This window comes from Cetorhinus maximus, chromosome 10 (assembly GCF_964194155.1).
Source record: "Cetorhinus maximus chromosome 10, sCetMax3.hap1.1, whole genome shotgun sequence".
Taxonomy (NCBI): domain Eukaryota; kingdom Metazoa; phylum Chordata; class Chondrichthyes; order Lamniformes; family Cetorhinidae; genus Cetorhinus; species Cetorhinus maximus.
Window position 1 is genome coordinate 78,121,697 of NC_135888.1, and position 18,219 is coordinate 78,139,915.

Here is an 18,219-nt window from a genome sequence, read left to right on the forward strand (position 1 = left end):
GGGTCTGACCCTCCTCTATCAAAACCACCCAATAGTCTATGCTTAGTTTGGAGAGCAAAGATGACCCTGGCTTTTTTTCTACACTTCCAACCATTCAGCTGCTTCCCCCGCACTCCAGGATCCCCTCTGCCCTAGCCTTGAGATAACGAGAGACCCTTTCCACTGGAAGTAACCAGAGGATACACATTTATGATAATTGGCAAAAGGACTGGAGGTGGATTGAGGAGAATTGCTTTTATGCATGATCTGGAATGCATTAACAGAGGATGGTGAAATCAGGTTCAATCATAACTTTTAAAATGGAATTGTATATATACTTGAAAAAGAAAAAATGCAGGGCATTGGGGATTAATAGGACAAAATAACCTCCTCCTGTGCTATAAGATTCCTATCAGAATGCACTGCAAATGTTATACTTAGATTTTAATTGAGGGAAGTGAGAGGAGTTTAAAAGGGGATGGAAAGCAGTTTCTGCGTGCTTAAGTACTTAAATAAATAGTAGGGGAAAGGCATGCTGCTGGACTAAATTTTTGAATTTTTCTAAAATATGACCAACCCAATTGATTTATTTTCTCCAGGGAAGTGCTTGCCCTGAACCTGCATCTTTTTTTCCAACTTCCCGACAGCTCTCTGTTTGAATCTCTCCAATGAGATTTTCACCACTGCCACAGCACTGAAATGGCCCTAGCAAAGGCCAAGAATTTTATTATTTGTGCCTGTGGCAATGATGCACTTTCTCTCTCTTCATCTTACTCACCCTCCCATCATCCGCCCTTCATACACTTCCAATTCATTTAAAACTCTGCTGCCTGATACTTTCCAACGTTAAGGGCAGAGTTTCTTGTCTTGTGAGCAGGTACGTACCCGACCCAAACCGGAGTAAAATAGTGCACGATGACGTTGGATGAGTGTCATGATGTCATTGCACACTCACGCGATAATTCGCTCAGCGGTCGCACGTGGGTGCCGGAGCGTCGCCCGCCATTAATTAACAGGCCACTTAAGGCCCTTAACAGTCCAACTGACTGTGACTTTTTGTTGCTCGTGCGATTTTCCTGCTCATCACACGGGCAGGCGGCCAGCTGACATTTTCTCAAACCTCATCCAAGGGCAGGACAAAAAGGGTCAGCAGCATTGCCAGTGTGAGCAGTGAGCAGTTGTGGGAATAGTTTGCAGCTGGTTACTTATTAGTACTTGGCAGCTTCATCTCTATTTGGGTTTCATTCTTAGCATTTCCAGGCCTCATTTCAGGACTCATTGCTGTCTGCCAGGCCCCCTGAGGATTCAGACTGTGTGGACCCTTCCAGGCATCAGTCAGCCGTCCCTTACCCTGGTATATGGGGATTGTGGTATCCACTGGGAGCACCTCCTCTGAGGAGGAGAAGAGAGGCAGAGGGGAGAGGAGGCCAGGTGTCCTGATGCAGCTTCCAGGTGAAGGATCTGTGGGAGGAGAGGTGCAGGCACAAGGGGTGCAGGGCCAGCACATAGTCCAAGGCAGAAGGGGCCACAGAAGACACCACTATCCTGCTGCCAGGGTTTACAGGTGGCAATGCAGCTCCCTCAATATGTCTGAGGTCCAAAGCCGAAGGAGGCTCTGCCTCGCAAGGGAGACCATGACCTCCATTTGCCAGGTGATTGGGCCTGAGATCAGCTCTGACTGTATGGGTGGACACCCCATGCCAGTGGCTGTGAAGGTCACAGTGGCCCTCAACTTCTATGCCTCCGGCTCTTTCCAGGGGTCAGTGGGGGATCTTTGTGGAGTGTCCCAACCAGCTGTCCACAGTTGCGTCAAGCTGATGACAGAAGCTCTGTTCAGACAGATACTGATCTTTATTCTTTACCGTACGGACGAAGCCAGCCAGGCTGAGTGAGCCAGAGGCTTTTCAGCGATTGCTGGGTTCCCCCGCGTCCAGGGTGCCATCGACCGTACACATGTGGCCATCAAGGTGCCAGCGGGTCAGCCGGGTGCCTTCGTCAACAGGAAGGGCTTCCACTCCATGTACGTGCAGATAATGTGTGATCACAAGGTACAGATTCTGCAAGTCTGTGCAAGGTATCCTGGCAGCTCCCACGACGCATACATCCTGAGTCACTCCCAGGTGCTGAGGCTCTTCAGTTTTCCATCCCAATTCAATGGATGGCTGTTGGGTGACAAGGACTATCCATTGAAGAGGTCGCTCATGCCACCTCTTCGCCACCCAAGAACAAAGGCAGAAAGGCGTTACAATATGAGTCTTGTCTCCACAAGGGCGGAGGTAGACAGGACCATAGGTCTTCTTAAGATACGCTTCCAATGCGTGGACCATTCAGGGGGGAGCACTACAATATCCCCCAGAGCGGATGTCACTGATCGTAGTTGCATGCTTCACTCTCCACAATCTGGCACTGGCAAGAGGGAACCCACAGGAGGAAGAAGATCTTGACGCAGCTGCACAGGCCACAGATGATGAGTCCAGTAGTGAGTCCGAAGATGAACACAGTGAGGAGAACGCTGAGGGCGTGGAGCCAGACCTTGGTAACCTCCAGGGAGGCAGGGACATCAGGGATGCCTTGATCCAATGCTCCTTCAGCTAGGCCACCAAAGATCAGCTTCAAACGCATGCTAGGACTGCCTCCTCCATGCCGGATGTCCTAAACGACCCTTTCATTTGAACACACAGAACACTCAGTGCCTGTGCAATAAAGTTTAGAGCCATTTACGTACAGCATTACATACTGGCTTATCCTGCACCAATAAAACAAAAAGGTGAAGCATACTCAGGCCATGATGACAAAAACAAAATTTATCTCATTTTGACAATTCCAAATTATTTACATAAACTTGTCTGGTCTTCATTCCCAGACCAGTATAGATAAAGTAAACATAAATTAACATAAAATCACCCATGACCTTACCTCTTGTGCTCATGGTGCCTTTAACTTATGTTTGTGAGTGCTATGTCTTGGTGCTCCCCCCTCGCTGGCACCGCCATTGGAGACAGCCTGCTGACTCTGCTGTCTTGTTGGCCTTCATGACCTTAGCGGTCGTCCTCTAGCCATTGGAGCCTGTGCTAGCCCCGCCTGACATCTCCCCAGTCATCACAGCCTCATCAGGTGCCACGGTCACTGGCGGAGCGGCAGAGGAGCTACTGCCGTCATCCGAAGCACTCTGAGAGGAACCCGCAGAGATGACAGGCAACTCGTGCGCCAATGTGAGGCTGCTGTGAACTTACCTGCCCACCACTGATGGGCGGGCACCTAGCTGGGATATTGGGTGCCTCATTCATCTCCCACACTGACATTGACCACCTGAGATCAGTGCCTGTGTGAGGGCTTGCAGGTCCGAGCGCAGCCCCAGGAACCCCTGATTCTGTGCCTGGAGCTGCCTCTCCATGACAGTCGCCACTCTCTCAATGGAGAAGGCAGTGCACTTACCCATGATGGTCAATGCAGTGCTCATGCTCCACATGGACTCCTCCATCATCACCCAGACACTCATGGATCTCCGCCAGATCCTCCTGCACATCTTGCTGGACATCCAGCATCTGCCACCTAATGGATGACTCCAGCGGCTCATCGTCAGCCTTCAACTGAGCATCATCCTGGTCCCCAGCAGTTCCCCGACTGCCGGCGCCCTGTGTACTCTCTGCCTCTGCCTGCACCTCAAGCGACTGTAAAGTACCCTCACCAATGTGCACCAAGATACTAGCTGCTGCTCTAATACCCACTGAGGTGCTGGTATCATCGCTGGTGTCTGCTTCAAAGAGTGGGTATGACGCAGGTGAAAATGACACCCGCTGGTCCCCCAGTGTCAGGGGAAGGCCCTTCAGGGTCTGCAGATCAGACACCTGCTGGTGAGCCTAAAAGGCAGAAGAAGGACATGTCATTAGTTTAGTCATCACATTGTCACTGTGCATGTCAGGCACACAGGTAAGACAATGGAGATCAGCATCATGGTGCCATCGTTTTTCAATGATCAATGGGGTCTCCAGGTTCGAGGCTGCCATCAGTGAAGAGACTACACTAGAATGGTTGCACAATCCAAAAGTCTCAGTGCGCTCTTACCTTTGCCCGGCACCCCACCTCTCCACGCCTGGTTGCACAGGGAGCATGTCGGCTCTCGAGCTATAGGGTGTCCTGCTCGAACCAGGAGAGCAGCAGCAGGTTGGGCGGGCCTCCGCCTGTATGTGCCCTCTTGGCTTGGTTATGGCTCGTCTTCTCCTAAAAGGACAGAGGAGCATTGATTGGTCCACTCTATGTGCGCACCATTGCAGCCTGGCCAACCCCAGCTGAAGAACACCCCGCAGGACACATCCGAGTCATGGCCCTTGAGACACAAGGCACTCAGTCAAGGGGCTCACCCCCTTGGCCAGCTCCAGCGTGATTGACAGTTGGCGCTCAGAGTCCAATACACCTGAGGTCAATGGGGGGACAGCCACACTTTAACACACTGACCCATGCCAACACGATACTCACCCTTCCTGAGCGCAGCAGGTCACTGAAGCGCTTTCGACACTGCACCCATGTGCGCCGCACCATGTCATGGCTGCTCACCAGGGCTGCCACCTCCTCCCATGCCCTCTTTGTGAGGTTCTGTGGCCTCCACCCCCATCTCTGGGGACAAGGGTGTCCCAATTGGCAGCCACCTCCTGCAGGAGGACAGCGAGGCACTCATCAGAAAAGCAGGGGACAAGTGTCCACCCGACCTGCCCTCCCACCTGGCTTCTGCAGGCGCACTCAACTCCATCGTTACAACAGCAGACTGACGTCCTTCTCGGCTGGCTGGGCCATTTTTAAACCGGCCGCCAGGTCACCATATGACCCGATGGCTGACAGGCCCCTGCCCCCACTCGTTCCTTTCCGGGCCTCAATTGGCCTGCCAGCGTGAAATAGCAATCAGATCCCAATCGCGGCCAGCGGTCGGTTTCATGGCCGCTCCCTGGCCCGCCCGCCACGCCCACCCAACGAGGGAAACACTCTGCCCCAAGTCCCACTCACCTATCCATCATTGACTCCTGGTTCCCGCAATGGCTCAAATTTTAAATTCTTATCATTGTGTTTAAATCCCTTCATCGCCTCAAGTCTCTATCTCTGTTAACTTCTCTAGCCCTAAGCCTGCACCCCTCAAAAATGCTTTCTTTTGACTGTGGCATCCTCTTCATATCACCCCCACCACCACTAGCGCTTTCTGCCACCTTGGCCCTGAGCTCTGACCTTCCCTTCCTAATAAACCTTAAGTTCCTTCTCCCACCTTGTTAAAACCCATCATTTTGCCAAGTTTTGATCATTCCCGATCTCCAATCTCCCTTTCTTGTCCAAAGTTCTTGAATGTACAGACTTGCCTCCTAAATCTGTGCCCAGTTTTCCCAGAACTCCATTTTTGAATCCGTCCAATCATGTTTTCACCCCTGCCACAGTACTTGAATTGGCCCTATCAAAGTCACAAATAACATCCTACGTAATTGTGACCATGATAAACTAATCCTCCTGATCCTTTTTGACTTGTCTGCAGTCGTTGACTACATCATTCTCCCCCAACACCATTGTTTTGTTATCTGGCCGGTCAGCACATCACCCACCTGGTTCCATTTTTAGCTACCCAGTCTTAGCCAGAGACTTATCTGCAATGGCTTCTCTTCCCCCTCCCAGGCGACCTTGCTTTCAGCTACCTAGGGCCTAATGTCTGGAATTCCCTCCCTAAACTTTTCCAAATATCTATCTCTCCCCCTTTAAGATGTTCCACAAAACCTGCCTATTTGAACAAGTTGTTGGTCTTTTGTCCAATGATCTCTTTGTGGCTTATCTGTTTGATAACGTTCTGTGAAGCACCTTGGGATGTTTTCCAAAGTTAACAGCACTGCAGAACTTCAAATTGTGTTCTTTAGTGTTCATTTTTCCCATACATCTCTTTGAAGGCTTAAAGCATCACTTTCGATATTAAACCATGGAACAATTGAGCATGGGGGATTTCTGTCTCCTCATCCCAGGACACCCTTTCTAAGGTGGTCAGAGCTGAAGGCATTGTTTAGATGAGGTTTCATCAGCAGTCTCTACAATGGCAGTAGCACTTGCTTTTATATTGTACAGCTATTGTGATGTAGCCCAGTATAACATTCACCTCTTTTAGATTGCTTTTTTTCATCCAGGAGCGAGCTTTTAATGGCTTAAACTCAAGGAGCCCTAAACCCTTTTGTGAATGTGCAGAAATGTATTTTTTTAACCAAGCATAAAGTCACACTACAGTGAGGTGACTTTAGCTACAGCTAGTGACAAACTTGTGCAATGAAGTATATTTTCTGTTCAGCAAAATTAGGTATGAACATTTATCGCACTCATATTGAATTGCTCAGCATGGTATTTTTAGACAAGCAGTAATCAATTTGATATAAAGATAATATGCACAGCAGAATGCAATATGAGCGACTTACAAGTTTGCATCTGTGATGCCCTCACATTAGTTGTTGGTATAATAAAAACTGAGTTTGACTATTTGCTCACCATAAATCATTGTGTCTTGTCATAAGAGATGCACAGTAGAAGCCAAGTGCTTCCTGACAAAAAAGAGATTAAAGCAGAGGGTGGGATTTATTCACTGTTTAAAGTCAGCATTTAGGAATGAAAGGCATCTACAAAGTTGCTTGCTGATGAACTGCCCATGTCCAAGCTTTGACCCAAGCTGAAATGTCAAGTCTCCACAAGGGGCAGCAGATTATTGGTTGAGATTGTATTGTGAATTAGATACTTGGTATTGGAAAGAGGAGTATTATTGAAGTAGTAGGATGCATAATGGTCAAGAGGTAATGGAATATATTGTGGTGGAATCTTGAGCATAAGAGTATGAATTAGCAAGTAAGATATGAAATGGGGAGAATGGAAAACCATTGGTAGTGCAGAAGTGTGTGGTCTGCAAAAGTGTGTGGTCTGCAGAAGAATGAAAACAATATGACCTTGAACCAGGTGGCAAGGATGGAAATAGATGATTATTGTAAACCCGCTTTTGAATTTGTTACTGACATTCATAAAATGTTCTACTTATGAGACAAGTCACCAGTGTCTATCCAACTACTTTGCCCCTTCCCCCACCTATTGTTTGTGCCCCTGCTCTTTCCCACCCCCTGTGTTGTACAACCTCTGCCTCAATGTCCTTCCTTTCCTCTCTCTAATATATATTATGTATGCTCTGTCATTATCTCCTCAACCATTCTGTGCTCATCTAAAACTTTGGTCAGTAGGCATCATATCCCAGATCAACACATCTGTGCTGATTTTAAGTGCCTGACTTTTATAAATAAACTGCATAACTGCAGTGTAACCATGGTAACACTTTACTATTTTTCCCCTGTTATAGAAATTGATATTACCTATTGCGACAATGACACTGACACAGATCCAGACCATTCTCCTGCAGACTGATCTCACTCGGCGTGATGCTCTCCAGTATGACAATTATGCTTCAAGTAAATCAAAAAGACAAAAACTGCTAAGTTTTAATTTTAGTCTGTGTTTACTATTTTTAATTGTAATAATTTGAATGTATTATTTTCTAAATTAACCTTATTGTATATTAATTCTACTCACAGCTGCTAGGTATAGTGCTGAAGCTGATATTATGTGACTAGCAGTGTTAACTATCACCAATTGCTTTTCAAGTACCATTTTCAAAAGCACAAATTTTGTGAAATGCTAATTGCTGTTGTATGAAAATAAACACTTTCTGAAAATCCAGTTTTTCAAATGTGTCCTCATTTGTACAGATCACAATATCTGATCTTGGATTTTCTTTCTCTTCTGATTTTTTTTTTTTACACATTCTCTCTTTCCCCCATGGGTTCTATTACATTTTTGGGGAGTTATGGTTAATGAGAAGAAGGGGATTGATTGATAGAGCTAACCAAAGAACCAGCAATAAGCATAATGGGCCGAAATAGCCTTCTTCCATGATAGCATGATTCTAATAGGAATATATCTAAGCTAAATTTTGGCTGGGTTTTTCCAGTCCCACCCAAGGCCAGGATTTTCTGGTGCTGCCGAAAGTCAATGGACTTTTGGCTGGCTCTCCAAATTTTACATTTGCTTCTGTGGCAAGACCCATCACGGGTGGGATTGTAAAGTCCCAGCCTTTGTCTTGGGTTTTAACTGTTCTAATACTGTCTAATAAAATCATTTAACAAACATTTACAGCAGTAACATATGTTTTATAGTAATTATTAGTTTTGCTAGATCCTCAAAATAGAAAAGTCACACTTCAGCTCTTTGAGCCTCCTCTGCCATTTAATAAGATCAAAGCTGATCTTCTACCTCAATTCCACCTTCCTGCACTATTCTCAAATCCCTTAATTCCCTTAGTATCAAAAAATCTTTTGATCCCTGTCTTGAACATACAGCTATGACAAACCAAGGAACAAGTAATTGACTTATCAAGTGGTTATTTTATCTTTTGTCGCCAAGTATTGAGCCTGGCTTAAGTAATTCTACCTGCAAGGCTGTCTTTGAAGGCTTCATATCGAGTCTGGGGAGGGGGGGGGCAGGGATTTATTTGAGCCGATGGGTGTCCCACTAGTGGGCTGGCGAACTGGTGGAATCCCTGGTCACCTTCTGACAGGAGGCCCGAGGCAATTATCAGATAATGAGGCATCGGGCCTCCCATCGAATTAAGGCTACAGAAATCCCACTGCCAGGTTAGAGGCTGGCAGCGGAACCGGGAGGTGCGGCCAGACAGACGATAACATACTGCAGCCTTCACCAGGAATCGGCGCTGGATCCCCAGAGAGGGGGGTCAGTGGTGAGGGAGGGCAGGGCCAGGCCCCCCCCACCACTTCTGCCGTGGTCCCCCCAATGACAGGTCCCTCGATCGTGCACTCACCCCGGTTTTGCTGGGCGTCTTTCCGGAGGTGTAGGAGATCCACGCGAGTCTCCTTAATCCCGCAGCCACCATTAAATCGCAATGGGCTCAAGGATCATTAGATTTAAGTCACTCATTAAAGCGCCTAATTACCTTCCCACCGCTAGCATGGAAAATTCTCACATCAGCCATTTCCTACCGCTCACTTCATGGTTTTCCCAGCACCAGGGATTGGATCCACAACTTCCTACTCAATTCCCCGGCCTCGCCCATCATTTTACCTGCTCCGGTGGGCTCTACTGAATTTCACCCAATAATCTGAAAAAGTTAGGCTGATAAATAGCTTCAAAATGGTGACCGAGACCATGCAAAATTGAAATAATCGTAAAATTCAAAAAGCTTCCAATGAAGCATGAATTTTTGAGCAAATTATCGCTATTTTCTTTATTATAACCCTTCATAATCCCAGAGGCCTTGAACTAGTAACCCCTTAATCTTTTCAGATCTCAAGAAAAAAAAGCCCCAACTTCAAGTCGCTCTTCACAACTTAATCCTTCATCCCCGATGAATGATTGTATGTAATATAAATGGAAGCAAATGTAGCAATCACTTTGTTTTATAAATACTGGGAGTATATTTACAAGTGGCGCATATGAATAAAGGACTGTATTCTGCAATTAATGCACGTCGTAGCAATGGCATATAACAAGAGTGTCAGCTATGATATAAATAGTTTGATCAATATTAATTAGTTCTCATGTATACTATTTATACAACTCGCACTTATGTAGCACCCTATTACAGAAATAATATCAGTGCACTTTACAGAGGGAGGGAGGTAAAATAATTAAGCAGACAAAAGAACAGCTGCCGAACCATGGTAGGGAATTTAGAAATAATGTCAAAAAGATCTTTAAAGATGAGGAGAGGTTACTGAGGGCGTTTCAGAATAAGACCGAGGTAGCTCAACATGATACTGCAAATGCTGAGCAAAGGAATGAAGGAATGCTTTAATCGATTGCTAGCCTGGCCCCCTTACATAAACACCAGTGCCTGTAAATGAGGTGCTAAACCCTATGCAACATGTTGCCAGTTATAGACCGAAAATATTTGGATATAGATTGTGCTTCTTATGGCTAGTAATAAAGTAACATTTTGCCCATGGAGGGGAATTGTAGTTTTGAGTCCCCTTTGCACGTGTTTTTTATTGTAAAAACCCCTCCTGTTCTCCCGTCCCACCAGGAGTTCTTGAAGCACCACCTACCCAGTGGTTTTGCCTGTTTGAGAGATAACAGATCATTTTTCTCACCATCTTTTTACTCTCATTTTATACAATTTCACATTTTTTTGAAGATCCAGAACAAAGAAAATTATGAAAAACAATGAAAATTATTTTCAGAAATCTCTTTTCATAAAACACTCCTAAAAATATCCTAAAGTGATAGTGGAAGTGCTTAAAGAATCATAGATAGTGTAGGAAGATGTTTAGATCAGAGAAAAAAACAGAATAATTGCTGAGGAAGGTAAGAAATAGAAGGGTTTTATTCTTTCATGGGACCTGGACATCGCCAAGGCCAGCATTTATTGCCCATCCCTGGTTGCCCTTTGAACTGCAAGTGGCTTGCTAGGCCATTTCAGAGGGCAGTTAAAAGAAACCCACATTGCTGTGGATCTGGAGTCACATGTAGGCCAGACCAGGTAAAGGGTAGCAGATTTCCTTCCGTAAAAGACATTAGTGACGCAGATGGGTTTTTGCAATAATTGAAAGCTTCATGGTCACCATTACTGAGACTAGATTTATATTCCATATTTTATTAATTCAAATTCTGCCAGCTCCCATATTTGATTTGAACCCATATTCACTAGGACCCATAATCAGAGGCCTGGGCCTCTGGATTACTAGCCTAGCAATATAACCACTACACCTTCTCCCCAAAAGAAGTACACAAATCTTTGAAAGTAACAGGACAACTTGATAAGGCTTGTCAAGGACATAGTTTATGCATTCATTATTGTCTGTGATCAAAGTTTTTAATATGTATGAAGTTAGTGTGTGTTCTTGCCCTCAGAGTGATTTGTCCCAATTTAAATCATTCCCAGTAATTAAGCATTTGTGATTTTAAAAATAAAGAAGATTATTTATTATCACACTTTTGCCCCGGATGTTTTAACGTGACATCGCACACAAATTGTCTCACACACAAAGAATAGATACAAATGAGGGAAAATAACAATATAATTACAAGTTGCAATGATTTCAGTCTCTTCTGTAGTAGGCCTGTAGTTTCTTAGCTGAACTGGTGCTGTGGCTGGAGTGGAAGTTGGGTAAAAGCAGTGGATTTTCAGTAAGCTGCAAGGTTTCTTGTAGTTGAATTGCCAGGAGATCAGCTCTTAGGTGAACCTGAAGGTGGAATAGTTTGCAGAGAGATCCCTTCTCCCTCTTTCAAGGTATAGCTATATTACCTTGGCTGCTTTGTCTTGGAGCTGGCTCAATGGACTTTCAGATGGAATCTCTTGTGGTGTTACCCTGATAAGAATAGCTTCTGCCTTTAAAAGCAGGTGCAAACATGGCTGACTTAACCATGTGACCTAAACAAGTCCAAAGACTTTCCAAAATAAGGTAGTGGATTGGGCCGATACACATAACAGGCCTTTCACACCTTGAATGTTGTAAGCTGAGGGACGACCACGGTACAATGAAAGGTCAATGAGAGTCATTTCATATTCATCCTAACATCTGTTTAGTTTTGGCGCCTCTATTGTCCATGGTGATGAATCGGCTGGTATCCTAATCCTGGTTGTTTACAGTTCATCCTTGACAAAAGGACTTGTGGGTTTCACAAGTGGCTGGGATTGTTCAAATTTAATGAAGTATTTGCTTGAGGTTCAGGTCTTGTCAGGAGCTGATATTGCCAACATCACATGATGTGTTGTCAGTCATCTTATAACTATTGTGTGCATTTAAAAAAAATACAGCTTTAAATTTTGTAATATCTTCATGCCTGTACTGGGCATGACAAGCTGTTAAAAAGGCATGTGGGATCCTTGGCTTTATAAATAGTTGCATAGAGTAAAGAAGCTATGCCAAATCTCTATAAATTACTCATTACATCCTGGAAAATTGTATCCAATTCTAGGCACTACTCTTTAGGAAGGATATTAAAGCCTTGTAGAGGATGCAATGAACACTTACCAGGATGATACCAAATATGAGAGACTTCAATTATGTAGAGAGAATGCAGAAGTTGAGCATGTTCTCTTTAGAACGGAGAAGGTTAAGGTGACTTGTAATAAACGTGTTCAGAATCATGAAGGATTTTGATAGAGAAAATAGAACAGAAATGTTTCCACTGGCAGGAGGATCAGTAACTAGAAGAGATAATAACTAAGTTAATTGGCAAAAGTACCAAACTAGAAGATGAGGAGAAATTATTTTATGTAGTGAATTATTGTGATTTGGAATGGATTGCCTGAAAGAGTGATGAAAATACATTGATTAGTAACCTTTAAAAAAGAATTGGATACATAGGGAAAGGAAAAAAATTGCAGGGCTATGGGGAAAGAACAGGGGAGTGGAATTAATTAGTTAGCAATTTCAAAGAGTTGGCATAAGCGGAATGGGCTGAATGGCCTTCTGCTGTGATTTATGATTTTAGGCACCAATTTTGTGCAACAACGTAAGAATAGAAATAATGTACATATGGAAACAGAAAATGTTTGGTCATAGAATTACCCCTTGACTTAGAAAGGGTGGTTAGTAAAAGATTTATAAATAAAGGATACTTTATAATGTTCCATTGATGCTACAATTGGATTCAGCACCCTCAAACTATAAACACTCTGAAGGCTACAAAACAAAAGGGGGAATGATTGCAGTGCAGCAGCTGTGATAAAGTCCGATGTTAGAAGACCAATGCCTGTACATTTAGACCTTTTAAGTGCACTGAACAGACTGTCAGAAAACTTGCCAGAGAGCATAGAGTCATTGCAACAGCAACGAGACAGTGCAGTCAGCCATGTGTCTAGTGGACAGCACTATGAGTGCTGCAGTGAGGCCCATAATGATGGAGCCTCTGCTGACAACTCAGCTTCAGCGAGAGGTCAGATGTTGCCACCGTGGTCTGGGCTCTCACATCTCCTCAGCCTATCAATCCTTGAAGGAAACCATGGATAGGAGTGCAGAGACCATGACTAGAGGCTTCAAGGGTATCACTACACAGTGAGAGTGTAGAGGCACATTCTCATGACAGTGGCATTTGGCTCATTTGGGGAAGCTCATGCTATCCTCTCCCAGGATGGCAGCCAGCATGCTCCCCTGCTAACCTTTGATTCGGTGCCTTTGTTGGTTCCACAAAACCAGTTGGTCCAGATTTCCCTGGACATCACCAAGACACAGTAGTCCAGAGCTGTGCCGTCAAGGCTTACAGATGCTCCAGGTCTCCCACCACGGCCACTTCAAATGCCCATTGGGAATGATCAGCAGCCTTCTACCTTGCAGGAGCTCAACAGGGAATCTCCTCATAGGAGTACTAGCATAGGCAGAAGAGCATGGAGGCCAGGAGTGAAGGGACTGCATAAGGGTAATTTCACTTTAATATCAAAGAAAAGAAAATTTATTAAATCAAGAATGTACAAGTTAGGAGGACTTTATTTTTACATTGATGTCCTTAATTATGTGAAAGGAAGACTGAGATAATTATGTTGGAGGACATTCAGAAATTGAGTGGAAGGACAGGAAGGAAGGATCAGATGGTAGGTGGGATTTGTTTCTGTGCTGGGGGAGGGTTTGCCGAAGAGAACCTCCCCTCAATAAGCTATTGCCTTACAGCTCTGTTATCACGGCTTTTCCTGATCAACCACTTCGTCCTATTCCACTCTTCATCCTTCTCCTCCATTTCTTCCTCCCGTGGCAGCTGCTAGGCTTGGCCCTTGGAAATGCAGAACTGTGTGCCAAACTACTACAAATCTGAAGACTCACTTGGGAGTATGCTGCAAAATTCCTCTGCGTCATACAGTCGCCATCACCTTTGCTTGAAGGCACCGATGGTTTTGTCAATTTTGAGTTTTGTGGCTCTTATTGCATTGGTGCTCATTGGTGATCTGTGCCTGGATTCCTGACAGGAGTTGTGAGCTGAGGTCTACCTGAGCCTTCACAGCTACAGTCAGTGCTTTGTATGTCGTGGTGTTTGACTCCAATTCCTGCTGCGGCTGGTTAGATAATTCAGCAATCGTTTCCACTCTGAAGTGCAACCTTCTCATAAACTGTCATGTAGAGGTAAGACATCCTGTTGCCAAACACCTGCATGCTGTAAGGCCCCCTTTGGTCTCTTTTATATCCCTCCACAAGTCTGTGTTGCTGCTGTTCCCCTGGGTGTGGCAGCCTCCAAAGCCAATACTTCTGCAGCCAGTAAAGTGAAAGAGTACAGCTGCAACCAAGTAGCTCTCCAATGGCTAATAAAGACTCGCCAAACTCAGCTAAGGCACGCAAAAAAGTGGCTCCAATAATCACCAGACACCAGAAAGGACGATCCAGAAACTCACTTCAAAGAAGGTAGGGATCCCTTTATATCCCATTGCTTCAGCCTGAGTGTTGCGTCAGCACTCATGTTTTCTGACAGGTGTTGAGTTAAGAAACAATCATTTCTGGACACCAATTTCTAAAAAGGTTCCTAATTTACATATTTATATATTTTGATGAGACCATTGTGCATTCCAGATTGCTGCCAGGGACACCCAAGGAACATCTTAGTCAATATGGCAGCACCTGGCATCCCAGCACAAAATTATTATGTTCAATTTTGAATTAGTGCCGGAAATCTAGATCAGTCATAATCAAAATTTCTATCCCATATTATACAGTAATATCAGTTGTTGTTCTTTGCATTGTCGGGTAAGATCTTAGGAATTCTATGGGAATGTTAGTGATGCCTAATCAGGCATGCTTGTCAAGTTTTTTATTCAAAGGCCTAAATATTTTTTCTGTGGGGCTAGTTGAGATATATTTTTAGAATATATTTGACGTCAGGTATTTGAATCAACCAAATAGCTACTAAAGCAGTTGGAGAATAATTACTTTGCTTATTGGTTTTGTATGATGCAGCATACAGGGTGGAGGAAATAATTGTGATTGTAAAGGAGACTTTAGAAGCAGAAAGTACAACAAAAAGCTACTGCTGAGCTCATCCTAAATGTCAAGGAAATACATGTGTATAAATATAATATTTGTTCATTGATGTCACCTCATCCAGCAAGACGAAATTTATAAACATGTACTCTCACGTAAAAGAGATCAAAGCAGACTCCAATGAGGTGAGAAGTGTTTGCTGGTGATTGTCACTGAATCTTTCCTATCTTCTTGTAACGGCACAAAATTCAGTGAGATTTCAGTGAAATTTCTTGGTTGCAGCAGAGTTCTCTCCAGTGACAGGCCTAAACCCATTCAATTTATTTCTTTTCAGTCAGGAGTCATTTGCTGGACAGGTGGATTCAGAATGATCTCTTCAAGATTCACCTTTCTAGCTGCTTCATAGGATTTTCTGATCCGCAGCAAAGCACAATCAATAGAATGGGTAGGAAATAAATAAAGCGAAGTGCAAGGGGAGTTGCCATGGCAGCAAGGAGAAAAAGTCCAGACAGAAATCCAAATAAATCAATGCTGTCTGGCACAGGGAACCAGCTCTTTATAATATATAAAGCAGTAAATTGCATTATTATGCATTACAGAGCATATTGTTTATATATAAATATATATAGGATTAATATACGATCTATGTGGGTGATAATATATGAGTTTGCCTACATTAAAACGGGTTTAGGGCATTGTAAAAATTTCCATTGCAAAAATGGTTTAAGATTTTTGTAAGGTAAAAGAATTGATGGGCTGCAGAACCAAGGCAACAGATCAGCCACGATCTAATTCAATGACAGAGCAGGTCCAAGGGGCTGAATGACCTACTGAAAGACTGAAAGACCCTATGTAGCTATAAATTATTTCTTAAAAGAATCCAGAAATGTGCTCCTACCCTACAGCTGTATTGTTGAATACATATAGATAGTGAAACTATTTGTCTTATGCTAATATTTATGTGTGTAAATTGTTACAGCATTTGTTAATATATCTACAGTGAATAACTCCAGCAGTAATTAATTTCTTAAAATTCATTCATGGGATGTGGGCTTCACAGGCTGGGCCAGCATTTATTGCCCATCCCTAATTGCCCTGGAGAAGGTGGTGGTGAGCTGCCCTCTTGAACCGCTGCAGTCCATGTGGTGTAGGTACACCCACAGTGCTGTTAGGAAGGGAGTTCCAGGATTTTGACCCAGCGATAGTGAAGTAACAGTGATATATTTCCAAGTCAGGATGCTGAGTGACTTGGAGGGGAACTTCCAGGTGGTGGTGTTCCCATCTATCTGCTGCCCTTGTCCTTCTAGATGGTAGTGGTCGTGGGTTTGGAAGGTGCTGTCCAAGGAGCCTTGGTGAATTGCTGCAGTGCATCTTGTAGATGGTACACACTGCTGCCATTGTGCTTCGGTGGTGGAGGGAGTGAATGTTTGTGGATGTGGTGCCAATCAAGCGGGCTGCTTTGTCCTGGATGGTGTCAAGCTTCTTGAGTGTTGTTGGAACTGCACTCATCCAGGCAAGTTGTGCCTTGCAGATGGTGGACAGACTTTGGGGAGTCAGGAGGTGAGTTACTCGTCACAGGATTACTAGCCTCTGACCTGCTCTTGTAGCCACAGTATTTATATGGCTAGTCCAGTTCAGTTTCTGGTCAATGGTAACCCCGAGGAAGCTGATAGTGGGGGATTCAGTGATGGTAATGTCATTGAATGTCAAGGGGCGATGGTTAGATTCTCTCTTGTTGGAGATGATCATTACCTGGCACTTGTGTGGCGCGAATGTTACTTGCCACTTGTCAGCCCAAGCCTGGATATTGTTCAGGTTTTGCTGCTTTTGGTCATGGACTGCTTCAGTATCTGAGGGGTTACGAATGGTGCTGAACATTGTGCAGCCATCAGCGAACGTCCCCACTTCTGATCTTATGATGGAAGGAAGGTCATTGATGAAGCAGCTGAAGATGGCTGGACCTAGGATACTACCCTGAGGAACTCCTGCAGTGATGTCCTGGAGCTGAGATGTCTGACCTCCAACAACCACATCTATCTTCCTTTATGCTAGGTATGACACCAGTTTTCCTCTTGATTCCCATTGACTCCAGTTTTGCTAGGGTTCCTTGATGGCACACTAAGTCAAATGCAGCCTTGATGTCAAGGGCAGTCACTCTCACCTCACCTCTGGAGTTCAGCACTTTTCACAGTCTTTTCACTTTGCAAAGCTTTGAGGTAACAGTGCTTTCTAAGTGCAAGTTTATTTCTTCTTTTATCATTTAAAATGTATTACAAGTCTTGTTAATTTGATATCTTTCAAATTTCCTCCAAAGATTCAAAATCTTGGCTGAGACTCCACACTTATAACAGTTAATTTTCAGCACTAGATAATTTCATTGGCAATGATTCAAAATGACCTGTTGTTCAAAGGGTACATATGCTATTGATTGCTAGTCCTAAATATCTGCTCCGGGTTCAGCTCATATCTACTGCATAAATACAGAAACTTTACGACATTCAGTACATGCCTATGGTGAGGCAGAGTGTGGCCTTGGCAAATTGCAGGCTGGCTGGAAAATCCAGAAATGAGGGTTAAAACACATCTTAATTGGCTTTTTAATTAACTAAATAACTTACTCTACAGATCCAAGGTGGTTCCCCCACTCACCCATCAATCTTCCCTCATAGAAACCTGGAAGGGGGTGGGGTGATGTCAGCATCCTGACCCAACGTCCGTTTCAAGGAATTTAACTCCCTGCACATACAAGGCCCTGTCTCCCATTGCCTGGGAATATTCCCCCATTGTGTCTAACACCAGAATAAAAGAATCAGGTGACATAAATGAAGCTAAGGAGGCACATCTATGGGTTATTTATGGGCTAATTTATTCATGCTTAAATGCATCAGCCCAGAAATTATGACAACAGTGAATGAAAATACAGTGTATTTGCCTGAAATTTCTTGCGGCACTATTTTGACATAATAATGTTTTAACTTGTTTAGCAGAAATGCTGCAAAATCAGCACTGTCGACATTTAGAATAGGCTGACATCTAATACAATGGCATATAGCTCAGTGGAAATCTGCAGAAGAGAATTGGACCAATCTCTTTGTCAGAAGGGTTTATTTAGAGAAATATAGAGGGTTGGGTCCTGAAACAGGAGCTTGATGATGAAGCAAACTCAGTGTTTAGTGACCTTTTCTTGCTCTTATGTTTAAAAATTAATTGCACGTTTATAAGTCCTCATTAACAAATTTTTATCCAGATGACTTTTGAATACCTAAGTGCAACA

General features: G+C 44.0%; 1 protein-coding gene across 2 annotated transcripts in view; it reads left to right on the top strand.

Annotated features, from left to right (window-relative positions):
• The window catches only part of dbn1 (drebrin 1), a 209,842-nt gene extending 202,138 nt beyond the window's left edge, over positions 1-7,704 (top strand). For both annotated transcript variants that reach the window (XM_078550640.1, XM_078550641.1), the window contains one exon: positions 7,328-7,704. In XM_078550640.1, coding sequence (XP_078406766.1) covers positions 7,328-7,392 — 65 coding nt within the window. In that variant the 3' untranslated portion in view covers positions 7,393-7,704. The remainder of the gene's footprint in view (positions 1-7,327) is intronic.
• The last annotated feature ends 10,515 nt before the right edge of the window (positions 7,705-18,219 follow it).